The following is a 14,082-nucleotide window of genomic DNA, read 5'->3' as shown; positions in this document are numbered from 1 at the left end:
TGCAGGGTGGGGACGGGGGCTCAGACTGGGCTTGGAGAGGCTCCGGTCATGAGTTTCGGTCCTGATCCCACTCTGGAAGCGCTGTGTGGCCCAGGACAGGTGTCTCGCCCTCTCTGGGCCTCAGTTCCAGTTCTGTTCACACAGCATGGGAGGAACAGAGGGGATCACCTACATCTGATGCCAGGTCGGCCTGGCCTTGGGTTCGAAGGGGGCCTGGGGGAGGGAGGGAGCCAGAGGGGGAAGCTGGGGTCCCCCCACCCCATGTTTGGGCCGGCCGGGGGGACGGGTCACCTGATGATGGGCTCATTGTCGATCTTCACGATGCAGTAGGGATCGCTGCTCCCGGTGCTGAAAGACAAGACCGGATGCCCGGTCAGGCCGAGAGGTCATCTAGTCCATCCCCCTGCCTCTGTGTAGGACAGCCCTCCAACCAATCCCGGATCCAACAAGGATTTTGTGAGATGAAGGGGTGTGGAAGGGGGTGATGATGATGATGGAGGAGGCCTTCCCAGACTGAGCCCCTTCCTTCCTCTCCCCCTCGTCCCCCTCTCCATTCCCCCCATCTTACCTCCTTCCTTTCCCCACAGCACCTGGATATATGGATATATGTTTGTACATATTTATTACTCTATTTATTTATTTATTTATTTATTTTACTTGTACATATCTATTCTATTTATTTTATTTTGTTAGTATGTTTGGTTTTGTTCTCTGTCTCCCCCTTTCAGACTGTGAGCCCACTGTTGGGTAGGGACTGTCTCTATATGTTGCCAATTTGTACTTCCCAAGCGCTTAGTACAGTGCTCTGCACATAGTAAGCGCTCAATAAATACGATTGATTGATTGATTGATGATGGCATTTATTCAGCGCTTACTATGTGCCAAGCACTGTTCTAAGCACTGGGGAGGTTACAAGGTGATCAGGTTCATTCATTCATCCATCCAGTCGTATTTATTGAGCGCTTACTATGTGCCAAGCACTGTTCTAAGCGCTGGGGAGGTTACAAGGTGATCAGGTTCATTCATTCATTCATCCAGTCATATTTATTGAGCGCTTACTATGTGCCAAGCACTGTTCTAAGCGCTGGGGAGGTTACATGGTGATCAGGTTCATTCATTCATCCAGTCGTATTTATTGAGCACTTACTATGTGCCAAGCACTGTTCTAAGCGCTGGGGAGGTTACAAGGTGATCAGGTTCATTCATTCATTCATCCAGTCGTATTTATTGAGTGCTTCCTATGTGCCAAGCACTGTTCTAAGCGCTGGGGAGGTTACAAGGTGATCAGGTTCATTCGATAGATGGGGAGGGAGTCTCTTGAAGCTGGGGCTGGAGGTGGCAAACTTCCCTGGGCCACCCCCTGCCCCAATTAATCATTCATTCATTCATTTAATCGGATTTATTGAGCGCTTACTGTGTGCAGAGCGCTGTACTAAGCACTTGGGAAGCACAAATCAATCACAGAGGAGCAGCTTGACCTAGTGGAAAGAGCCCGGGCCGTGGAGTCGGAGGACCAGGGTTCTAATCCCATCTCCACCACTTGTCTGCTCAGTGACCTTGGGCAAGTCACTTCACTTCTCTGGGCCTCAGTTACCTCATCTGTAAAATGGGGATTAAGACTGTGAGCCCAAGTGGGACAGGAACTGGGTCCAACCTGATTAGCTTATATCTACTGCAGCACTTAGTACAGTGCCTGGCACGTAATAAACACTTAACAAATACTATTTAAAAAATTCATATTTATTGAGCACGTCCAGTATGCAGAACACTGTATTAAGTGCTTGTGAGACTGTGAGCCCATTGTTGGGTAGGGACCGTCTCTATATGTCACCAAATTGTACTTCCCAAGCACTTAGTACAGTGCTCTGCACACAGTAAGCGCTCAATAAATACGACTGACTGACTGAATGAATAATAAATAAAAATGATGGTATTAAGCGCTTACTGTTCTAAACACTGGGGTAGATACAAGGTAATCAGGTTGTCCCAAGTGAGGCTCACAGTCTTAATCCCCATTTTACAGATGAGGTAACTGAGGCACAGAGAAGTGAAGTGACTTGCCAAGGTCACACAGCAGACATGTGGCAGAGTCATTCATTCATTCAATCGTATTTATTAAGCGCTTACTGTGTGCAGAGCACTGTACTAAGCGTTTGGGAAGTACACGTTAGCAACATATAGAGACGGTCCCTACCCAACAATGGGCTCACAGTCTAGAAGGGGGAGACAGACAACAAAACGAAACAAGTGGACAGGTGTCGACGTCAGAACAAATAGAAATAAAGCTCGATGCGCATCATTAACAGAATAAATAGAATAGTAGATATGTACAAGTAAAATAAATAGAGTAATAAATCTGTACAAACATGTATACGGGTGCTGTGGGGAGGGGAAGGAGGTAGGGTGGGGGGGATGGGGAGGAGGAGAGGAAAAACGGGGCTCAGTCTGGGAAGGCCTCTTGGAGGAGGTGAGCTCTCAGTTGGGATTAGAACCCATGACCGCATGACTCCTAATGACTCCCATGACTCCTCAAGACTCCCATGACTCCGCATGACTTCCGGATTCGTGCTTTACCCACTAGGCCAAGCTGCTTCTAGATTATTTAGGAGGTTATTTGGGAGGGGTGGAGAGTGGGAGGGAGGAGAAAGCATTCATTCATTCAATTGTATTTATTGAGCGCTTACGGTGTGCAGAGCACTGGACTAAGCGCTTGGGAAGTACAAGGTGGCAACACATAGAGACGGTCCCGACCCAACAGCAGGCTCACAGTCTAGAAGGGGAAGCCAGACAACAAGACAAAACAGATTGACAAAATAAAATAAATAGACTAAATATGTACAAATAAAATAGAGTAATAAATCCGTACAAACATATCATCAATCGTACTTATTGAGCGCTTACTGTGTGCAGAGCACTGTACTAAGCGCTTGGGAAGTACAAGTTGGCAACATATATACATATATACAGGTGGTGTGGGGAGGGGAAGGAGGTAAGGCGGGGGGGGGACCATCATCATCATCATCAATTGTATTTATTGAGCGCTTACTGTGTGCAGAGCACTGTACTAAGCGCTTGGGAAGTACAAGTTGGCAACATATATACATATATATACATATATACATATATACAGGTGGTGTGGGGAGGGGAAGAAGGTAAGGCGGGGGGGATCATCATCATCATCATCAATTGTATTTATTGAGCGCTTACTGTGTGCAGAGCACTGTACTAAGCGCTTGGGAAGTACAAGTTGGCAACATATAGAGACGGTCCAGAGGAAAGAGGGGGCTGAGTGTGGGAAGGCCTCCTGGAAGAGGTGAGCTCTCAGTAGGGCTTTGAAGGGAGGAAGAGAGCGAGCTTGGCGGATGGGAGGAGGGATTGGGGGCATTCCGGGCCAGGGGGATGAGTATGAGCAGGGAGGTGGGCTCTGAGCACTGCAGGAGATGTTGGAGGAGCAAGAAGGCGGTCCCCCTGGTTTCAGGAAGGGTGGAGGTCTGTCCGGAGACGAAGCCAGCCCCTTTGACCCTGCTGACCGCGTCCACTCCCCCGCCATCCTGTCATTCCAGCGCCCACCCCCCTGCCAAGGCCGGAGGCGGGGAGGGGCGGCTCGGCCCCATGAAGTCCCTCAGGGTGGGATGGGATGCTCCCTCTTGGGGAACCTCCTCCCATCCCACCCCCAGAATCCCCTTCCCTTCCCAAAGGGGAGATTCCAGACTCTCCTGGGGGGCCCAGGAGCTCGGGGTGGTTCCTGTGAAGGGGCCGGAATGGGGCCCTCAGGACCTTGCGTGCCCGGGTGGAAAAATAAGTCAGAAGTGAAGTAACCAACCCAAACAGGAAGTGCGTGGCAGGGGATGATGATGATGGTGGCATTTGTTAAGCGCTTACTATGTGCAAAGCACTGTTCTAAGCGCTGGGGAGGATACGAGGAGCAGCGTGGCTCAGTGGGAAGGGTAACGGGCTTTGGAGCCAGAGGTCATGGGTTCAAATCCCGGCTCCGCCAGCTGTCAGCCGGGTGACTTTGGGCAAGTCATCATCATCATCATCAATCGTATTTATTGAGCGCTTACTGTGTGCAGAGCACTGTACTAAGCGCTTGGGAAGTACAAGTTGGCAACATATAGAGACAGTCCCTATCCAACAGCGGGCTCACAGTCTAAAAGTCATTTCACTTCTCTGGGCCTCAGTTCTCATCTGTAAAATGGGGATTAAGACTGTGAGCCCCCCGTGGGACAACCCGATCACCTTGAAACCTCCCCAGTGCTTAGAACAGTGCTTTGCACATAGTAAGTGCTTAATAAATGCCATTATTATTATTATTATTATTATTATTATTATTACAAGGTGATCAGGTTGTCCCACGGGGGGCTCACAATCTTCATCCCCATTTTACAGCTGAGGGAGCTGAGGCACAGAGAAGCGAAGTGACTTGGCCAAAGTCACACAGCTGACAATTGGTGGGGCCGGGATTTGAACCCATCAATCAACCAATCAATCGTATTTATTGAGCGCTTACTGTGTGCAGAGCACTGTACTAAGCGCTTGGGAAGTACAAGTTGGCAACATATAGAGACGGTCCCTACCCAACAGTGGGCTCACAGTCTAGCCATGACCTCTGACTGCCAAGCCTGGGCTCTTTCCATTGAGCCACGCCGGGATGGGGGGCATGGGGGACCTGCCACGGCCCGAGGAACGGCTCCTCCAACCCAGGTGATACACCACTTTTTTGGGGGCCGGGGGAGAGTGTAGTTTATCCAGGACCCCCGAGGAAACCCCGATTTCCCCCCTCAGGAAGGCTCAAGCCTCTGACAAGCCCCCCACTTCCTCCTGGCCTGGGCCACAACCAGCTCCAAAATGGCGCTGCAGCTCGGGGAGGAAAGGAACAACTGGCCAGGGGGTTGGGGGCAAGGATGGGCGGCCAAAGCAAGGGCAATAAATAATAATAATAATAATAATAATAATAATGACATTTGTTAAGCGCTTACTATGTGCAAAGCACTGTTCTAAGCGCTGGGGAGGTTGCAAGGTGATCGGGCTGTCCCATGGGGGGCTTACAGTCTTAATCCCCATTTTACAGACAAGGTAACTGAGGCCCAGAGAAGTGAAGTGACTTGCCCAAAGTCACACAGCTGACAGTTGGCAGAGCCGGAAGTCATCCAGTCATTCAGTCGTATTTATTGAGCGCTTACTGTGTGCAGAGCACTGTACGAAGCGCTCGGGAAGTACAAATCGGCAACCTATAGAGACAGTCCCTACCCAACAACGGGCTCACAGTCTCGAATCATCATAATGGCATTTATTAAGCGCTTACTCTGTGCAAAGCACTATTCTAAGCGCTGGGAAGGTTACAAGATGATCAGGTTGACCCCCGGGGGGCTCACAGTCTTAATCCCCATTTTCCAGATGAGGGAACTGAGGCCCAGAGAAGTGAAGTGACTTGCCCAAAGTCACACAGCTGACAGTTGGCGGAGCCGGGATTTGAACCCATGACCTCTGACTCCAAAGCCCTTGCTCTTTCCACTGAGCCACGGAATGGGTCATAGTCTAGAACACCAGTGATCCACGGGTGATGCCTGCTAATATGTATTAGACTTCCAAATATTTTTCTGGGCTTTATAAATACATCCAACTATCATTTTGACACACCCTGAGTGACACCCCGCAACGACCCTGCCCCACCCCATTCATTCATTCGCCCAGTCGTATTTATTGAGCGCTTTCTGTGTACAGAGCACTGTAATAAGCACTTGGGAGAGTACAAGACGACAATAAACAGACACACTCCCTGCCCACAGCGAGCTTACAGTCTACAGAAGCAGCGAGAAGCAGCGGAAAGAGCATGGGCTTTGGAGTCAGAGGTCATGGGTTCAAATCCATGGACACCCACCCACATGTTTTGTTTTGTTGTCTGTCTCCCCCTTCTACACTGGGAGCCCGTTTTCGGGTAGGAACCGTCTCTAGATGTTGCCAACTTGGACTTCCCAAGCAGCGTGGCTCAGCGGAAAGAGCCCGGGCTTTGGAGTCAGGGGTCGTGGGTTCAAATCCCGGCTCCGCCACTTGTCAGCTGTGTGACTTTGGGCAAATCACTTAACTTCTCTGGGCCTCAGTTACCTCATCTGTAAATGGGAATTAAAACTGTGAGCCCCCCGTGGGACAGCCTGATCACCTTGTAACCACCCCCAGCACTTATAACAGTGCTTTGCACATAGTAAGCGCCTAACAAATACCATTATTATTATTATTACAGTATGCTCTGCCTCCAAGTGTCCCCGGACCTCAGTTTCCTCTCTCTTCCTATGGGGTCAACAGCGAGCTCTTTGAGATGGGGGAATGTATCTGCTTATTGCCTGCGCAGAGTAAGCGCTCAATAAATACGATTGAATGAATGAATGAGTGCATTCATTCATCTTATGTCTCTGGGCCCACTGTCTGCTTCCTTTTTCTATAAAGGGGTTTGCAGAAAAAGACACAGTGTTCCTGCCCACCCCAGGGGCAGCGGCTAAATTTAGGGCTTTGGCTTTGGTTGCTTCACCCGAGAGACCTGGCAAGACACACAACCACAAGCTTCCCTGAAGTTGAATATCATCATCATCATCAATCGTATTTATTGAGCGCTTACTGTGAGCAGAGCACTGTACTAAGCGCTTGGGAAGTACAAGTTGGCAACATATAGAGACAGTCCCTACCCAATATGACAAAGCCCCCTGCCCCCTAACCCCCAAAGAGGGCTGGGGTGGGTTGGGGGGCACGAGGTAGAACAGGTTCCCTGGGGGCTCTCATCAAACCCCCTCCAACTCCCCTCTGGGAAGCAACTTCCAGAGAGCGAGGTGGTGGGAAAAAGCCAGCGGACCGATCTGGGTTTTCCTTACAGCTCCAACAGTGGTGGGGTGGAAAGCGCTTAGTACAGTGCTCTGCACACAGTAAGCGCTCAATAAATACGATTGAATGAATGAGTGAATGAAAGGGTTTAGAATGAGAGTCAGAATGTCAAAACCCCATGGCCTGCCCATTCATTCATTTATTCAATCGTATTTATTGAGCACTTACTGTGTGCAGAGCACCGTACTAAGCGCTTGGGAAGTACAAGTTGGCAACAACAGAGGCGTGTTGGCAACAAGTTGCCCATCCCCACCCACCCCCGCTGGATGGGCTGCCCCTGCAGCAGGAGGGATTTGGGATAGACCTGAAAGCCATTTTCACCTGAGAGGATATGGAAGTCAGTGTGGTCTATTCATTCATTCAATCGTATTTATTGAGCACTTAATGTGTGCAGAGCACTGTACTAAGCACTTGGAAAGTACAAGTTGGCAACATATAGAGACGGTCGCTACCCAACAGTGGGCTCACAGTCTAGAAGGGGGAGACAGAGAACAAAACATATTAATATATACATACATTAATATTAATCAATTAATTAATATTAACATATACACCTGTATATATGTTTGTACGTATTTAATACCCTATTTATTTTACTTGTACATATTTATTCTATTTATTTTATTCTGTTAATATGTTTTGTTTTGTTCTCTGTCTCCCCCTTCTAGACTGTGAGCCCGCTGTTGGGTAGGGACCGTCTCTATATGTCACCAACTTGGACTTCCCAAGTGCTTAGTACAGTGCTCTGCACACAGTAAGCGCTCAATAAATACGATTGAATGAATGAATGAATGAATATTAACAAAATAAAATAAGTAGAATAAACATGTACAAATAAAATAAATAAATAAATAGAGTAATAAATCCGTACAAACATATATCCATATATCCAGGTGCTGTGGGGAGGGGAAGGAGGTAAGACGGGGGGATGGAGGGGGGAGAGGAAGGTGGGGGATCAGTCTGGGAAGAAGTACAATTCTGGGCATCAGGAAACCCAAGTTCCAGCCCCAACTCGGGCCGCCCTGCTGCTGGACCTTGGGCCAGTCTCTTAACCTCTCTGGTCCCCAGTTTCCTCATCTGTAAAATGGGGCTAACAATGGTTGCTACTGAGGTGAGGCAGTGAGTGACAAAGGCCTGCATAAACACGAGGGAGCAGATTGGAGACATTTTCTTGGATAAAAACTAGGAGCTGAGCAGTGCCTCTCCCTGCCCCCCAAGGCTGGGGTCCCTATTCTGGGTGCAACCCCCTACCCCATTCTAGTCCCAGGCTCCACACCCTCCGCTCCTCTGCCACTATTTTATTTTGTTAGTATGTTTGGTTTTGTTCTGTCTCCCCCTTTTAGACTGTGAGCCCACTGTTGGGTAGGGACTGTCTCTATATGTTGCCAATTTGTACTTCCCAAGCGCTTAGTACAGTGCTCTGCACATAGTAAGCGCTCAATAAATACGATTGATGATGATAACCTCCTCACTGTACCTCGTTCTCGCCCATCCCGCCGTCGACCCCCGGCCCACATCCTCCCCCTGGCCCGGAATGCCCTCCCTCTGCCCATCCACCAAGCTAGTTCTCTTCCTCCCTTCAAAGCCCTACTGAGAGCTCACCTCCTCCAGGAGGCCTTCCCACACTGAGCCCCCTTTTTCCTCTCCTCCTCTCCATCCCCCCTGCCCTACCTCCTTCCCCTCCCCACAGCGCCTGTATAAATGTTTGTACAGATTTATTACTCTATTTTACTTGTAAATATTTACTATTCTATTTATTTTGTTAATGATGTGCATCTAGCTTTAATTCTATTTGTTCTGACGACTGGACACCTGTCCACATATTTTGTTTTGTTGTCTGCCTCCCTCTTCTAGACTGGGAGCCCGTTGTCGGGTAGGGACCGTCTCTCGGTGCTGCCAACTTGTACTTCCCAAGCAGCGTGGCTCAGCGGAAAGAGCCCGGGCTTTGGAGTCAGAGGTCATGGGTTCTAATCCCAGCTCCGCCACTTGTCAGCTGGGTGACTTTGGGCAAGTCGCTTCACTTCTCTGTGCCTCAGTTCCCTCGTCTGTAAAGTGGGGATGAAGACTGTGAGCCCCCAGTGGGACAACTTGATCAGCTTGTAACCTCCCCGGCGCTTAGAACTGTGCGTTGCACATAGTAAGCGCTTAATAAATGTCATTATTATTATTCATTCAATCGTATGAATTGAGCGCTTGCTGTGTGCAGAGCACTGTACTCAGCGCTTGGGAAGTACAAGTCAGCAACATATAGAGACGGAACCTACCTAACAACGGGCTCACAGTCTAGGAAGATCCGGGCTCATCGCCCTAGGCGGAGTGGGGGGGGTTCCATAATCAATCAATCAATCAATCAATCGTATTTATTGAGCGCTTACTGTGTGCAGAGCACTGGACCAAGCGCTTGGGAAGTACAAGTTGGCAACCTATAGAGACAGTCCCTACCCAACAGTGGGCTCACAGTCTAATCTGTCCCCACCCCTCCCCCAGCCCCAGTCAATCAATCAATCAATCAATCGTATTTATTGAGTGCTTATTGTGTGCAGAGCACTGTACTAAGCGCTTGGGAAGTACAAGTCGGCAACCCATAGAGACAGTCCCGACCCAACAGCGGGCTCACAGTCTAGAAGGGGGAGACAGAACAAAACCAAACATACTCACAATATAAAATAAATAGAATAGATATGTACAAGTAAGATAAATAGAGTAATAAATATGTACAAACATATATACATCTATACAGGTGCTGTGGGGAAGGGAAGGAGGTAAGATGGGGGGGATCTCCCGTCCCCATCGCCCACCCCTCTCCGGCCCATCGGGCTACGTGGTCGCCGCCAAGTTCAGCCATCCTTTCCCTGCCCACCCCCATCGGTTCGTTGCCATGGCAACCGCTGAGTCCTTCCTCTCGGCCTGCTGAGGCCTCCGACTATTCAGCTGGAAATCCAGGGTGAAAGCGGCCCGGGATAAAATCCCCCTTTTAGACTGTAAGCCCACTGTTGGGTAGGGACTGTCTCTATATGTTGCCAACTTGTACTTCCCAAGCGCTTAGTACAGTGCTCTGCACATAGTAAGCGCTCAATAAATACGATTGATGATGATGATGAAGTCACTTCACTTCTCTGTGCCTCAGTTACCTCATCTGTAAAATGAGGATGAAGACTGTGAGCCCCACGTGGGACAACCTGATCACCTTGTATCCACCCCAGCGCTTAGAACAGTGCTTTGCACATAGTAAGTGCTTAATAAATGCCATTATTATTATTATTATCATTATTATTATTATTATTCTGGCTGCCCGGCCGGAGTCCAGCGCCCATCCTGGGACTCAGGCTGCCATCCTCACCACTGGCCCGGCCTGGGCCATGCCACCCGGCTGCCCCCCACCCCCTTGGACCCCCCACCCTGGGGGGACCCACCGGGTTATCGCCTTAACCAGGGCAATGCCCTCGATGGGGGCGACCTCCTGGCCAGCTGGTGGCCGGGATGGGCCAGTGGCCCCCGTGCCCCCGGCCGGGCACAGAGCCCCCTCCCCAGCCCTCAGCAGGCAGGCCGCCCCCCTGCCACACAGCCCCGACCCCCTTCCCCTCTCCTAACGGACCTGCTAACCAGGCTCCCGCTGGAGAAGCAGCGGGGCTCAGTGGAAAGAGCCCGGGCTTTGGAGTCAGAGGTCATGGGTTCAAATCCCGACTCCCCCAACTGTCAGCTGGGTGACTTTGGGCAAGTCACTTCACTTCTCTGGGCCTCAGTTACCTCATCTGTAAAATGGGGATTAAGACTGTGAGCTCCCCGCGGGACAACCTGATCACCTTGTAACCTCCCCAGCGCTTAGAACAGTGCTTTGCACATAGTAAGCGCTTAATAAACGCCATTAAAAAACAAAAACGGGGGAGCCCCCCGGCAGAAACCCCCCGGGCCTGGGAGGAGGCAGGAGGGCAGGATCCCCCCGGGCCTGGAATCATCATCATCATCATCATCATCATCATCATCAATCGTATTTATTGAGCGCTTACTATGTGCAGAGCACTGTACTAAGCGCTTGGGAAGTACAAATTGGCAACATATAGAGACAGTCTCTACTCAACAGTGGGCTCACAGGGGGAGACAGAGAACTAAACCAAACATACTAACAAAATAAAATAAATAGACTAGATATGTACTAGTAAAATAAATAGAGTAATAAATATGTACAAACATATATACATATATACAGGCGCTGTGGGGAAGGGAAGGAGGTAAGATGGGGGGGATGGAGAGGGGGGACGAGGGGGGAGAGGAAGGAAGGGGCTCAGTCTGGGAAGGCCTCCTGGAGGAGGAATGCCTTCCCTCTGCCCATCCGCCAAGCTAGCTCTCTTCCTCCCTTCAAGGCCCTACTGAGAGCTCACCTCCTCCAGGAGGCCTTCCCACACTGAGCCCCTTCCTTCCTCTCCCCCTCGTCCCCCTCTCCATCCCCCCCATCTTACCTCCTTCCCTTCCCCACAGCACCTGTATAGATGGATATATGTTTGTACATATTTATTATTCTATTTATTGATTTATTTTATTTTGTTAGTATGTTCGGTTTTGTTCTCTGTCTCCCCCTTCTAGACTGTGAGCCCACTGTTGGGTAGGGACTGTCTCTATATGTTGCCAGCTTGTACTTCCCATGTGCTTAGTACAGTGCTCTGCACACAGTAAGCGCTTAATAAATACGATTGATTGATTGATTGATTTCCCTTCGGAAGGGTGAGGCGACCCCTCCCCACTCCCTACCCCCAGAGCCCTTCCCGGGACGATTGTCCAGGGGGCTGGATTAGGGGAGGGGGCTGGATTGTCCAAGGGGGGTTTTGCAAGGGGGATTGTCCAGCCCCCTCCCCTAATCCTTTCCTCGACCCCTCCCCTCGTCTTCTCCCCAGACCCTTTCCCTAATCCTTTCCTCGACCCCCTCCCTTAGTCCTCTCCCCAGACTCCTGCCCTAATCCTCCCCTCGACCCCCTAGTCTTCTCCTCAGCCCCCTCCCCTAATCCTCCTCCCAGCCCCCTCCCCTGGACCACCCCTTCCATCCCTTCTCTGTGCCTCAGTTACCTCATCTGTAGAATGGGGATTAAGACTGTGAGCCCCCCCGTGGGACAACCTGATCACCTTGTAACCTCCCCAGTGCTTAGAACAGTGCTCTGGACATAGTAAGCGCTTAATAAATGTTATTATATTATTATTATTATTCTCTGGGTCTCAGTGACCTCATCTGGGAAATGGGGATGAGGACTGCGAGCCCCCCGTGGGACAACCTGATCCCCTTGTAACCTCCCCAGTGCTTAGAACAGTGCTCTGCACATAGTAAGCGCTTAATAAATGCTATCATTATTATTACTATTATTATTCTCTGGGTCTCAGTGACCTCATCTGGGAAATGGGGATGACGACTGTGAGCCCCTCGTGGGACAACCTGATCACCTTGTAACCTCCCCAGTGCTTAGGACAGTGCTCTGCACATAGTAAGCGCTTAATAAATGCTATCATTATTATTACTATTATTACTCTCCGGGTCTCAGTGACCTCATCTGGGAAATGGGGATGACGACTGTGAGCCCCTCGTGGGACAACCTGATCACCTTATAACCTCCCCAGTGCTTAGAACAGTGCTCTGCACATAGCAAGCGCTTAATAAACGCTATCATTATTATTACTATTATTATTCTCCGGGTCTCAGTGGCCTCATCTGGGAAATGGGGATGAAGACTGTGAGCCCCCCGTGGGGGGCCTGTAACCTCCCCAGTGCTTAGAACAGTGCTCTACACATAGTAAGCGCTTAATAATCAATCAATCGTATTTATTGAGCGCTTACTGTGTGCAGAGCACTGTACTAAGCGCTTGGGAAGTACAAGTTGGCAACATATAGAGACAGTCCCTGCCCAACAGTGGGCTCACAGTCTAATAAATGCTATCATTATTATTATTATTATTCTCTCCCCCCTTCCCCGCCCCCTCCTTTGTCTGTCTTCCCCCCACCTCGCACCCCCCTCCCAGCGCTTAAGACAGTGCCTCGCACCTAGTAAACGCTTAACAAATGCCATCATCATCATTATTACTATTGTTATTCCCCAACCCCCTCCTCCAACGGTTGCAGTGACTTGCCAGCCCCCCGCCCCTCGAAGCCAGGCCCCCCGGGGCGGAGGGGAAACTGAGGCAGGGGGCGGTGGGGGGATGGGGGGGACACTCACATGTCCTTGGCGGGCAAGTTCTTCCCTTCCACGATCCGGATGAAGAGGGAACTCCTCTGGGCCATGGCCGGGGCAGGGGGGGACCCGGTGGCGGGGAGAGCTGGAGGAGGAGGAGGAGGAGGAGAAGAGGAGGAGGAAGAGGAGGAGAAGAGGAGGAAGAGGAGATGGAGGAGGAGGAGGAGAGATCCAGCTTCTCCCCGGCCAGTGCCCACTCACCCCATGGGTACAGGGGAATAACGGTGTACCCCAGCCTTGCCCCCGGCCTTGCCCCCCGGCCAATCAGCAGGCAGAAAGGGCCCGAGGGGGCGGGGCTTACCAGCAGGGGAGCCTCCCCATTGGTCAATGGAGCCCCGCCCCTCCGCTGGACCACCGCCCGGGAGGGAGGGAGGGGACCATTCCTTCATCCAGTCCTATTTACTGAGCGCTTACTGTGTGCAGAGCACTGGACTAAGCGCTGGGAAAGTCCAGTTCACCAACAGAGACGGTCCCTCTGTGTTCAGAGCACTAGACTAAGCAACAATAATAATAATAATGGTGACATTTGTTAAGCGCTTACTATGTGCAAAGCACCATTCTAAGCGCTGGGGGGATACAAGGTAATCAGGGTTGTCCCACGTGGGGCTCCCAGTCTTAATCCCCATTTTACAGATGAGGGAACTGAGGCTAGAGAAGTTAAGTGACTTGCCCAAGGCCACACAGCAGACATTCATTCATTCATTCGTATTTATTGAGCGCTTACTGTGTGCAGAGCACTGGACTAAGCGCTGGGAAAGTCCAGTTCACCAACAGATACGGTCCCTCTGTGTGCAGAGCACTGGACTAAGCAACAATAATAATAATAATGGTGACATTTGTTAAGCGCTTACTATGTGCAAAGCACCGTTCTAAGCGCTGGGGGGATACAAGGTAATCAGGGTTGTCCCACGTGGGGCTCCCAGTCTTAATCCCCACTTTACAGATGAGGGAACTGAGGCTAGAGAAGTTAAGTGACTTGCCCAAGGCCACACAGCAGACA

The 14,082-nt window shown here is 50.5% G+C and overlaps 1 protein-coding gene across 1 annotated transcript in view; it reads right to left on the bottom strand.

Annotated features, from left to right (window-relative positions):
• RASA4B (RAS p21 protein activator 4B) overlaps positions 1-13,184 on the bottom strand; it is a 52,965-nt gene extending 39,781 nt beyond the window's left edge. Inside the window, exons 1-2 of the mRNA XM_038759219.1 lie at positions 13,068-13,184; positions 292-348 (exon numbers count right to left, since the gene is read on the bottom strand). Coding sequence (XP_038615147.1) covers positions 292-348; positions 13,068-13,132 — 122 coding nt within the window. The 5' untranslated portion in view covers positions 13,133-13,184. The remainder of the gene's footprint in view (positions 1-291; positions 349-13,067) is intronic.
• Between the last annotated feature and the right edge of the window lie 898 nt (positions 13,185-14,082).

This window comes from Tachyglossus aculeatus, chromosome 17 (assembly GCF_015852505.1).
Source record: "Tachyglossus aculeatus isolate mTacAcu1 chromosome 17, mTacAcu1.pri, whole genome shotgun sequence".
Lineage (NCBI taxonomy): Eukaryota > Metazoa > Chordata > Mammalia > Monotremata > Tachyglossidae > Tachyglossus > Tachyglossus aculeatus.
The sequence above is the reverse complement of the archived record's forward strand: the minus strand, read 5'-3'. Positions and strand labels throughout refer to the sequence as shown.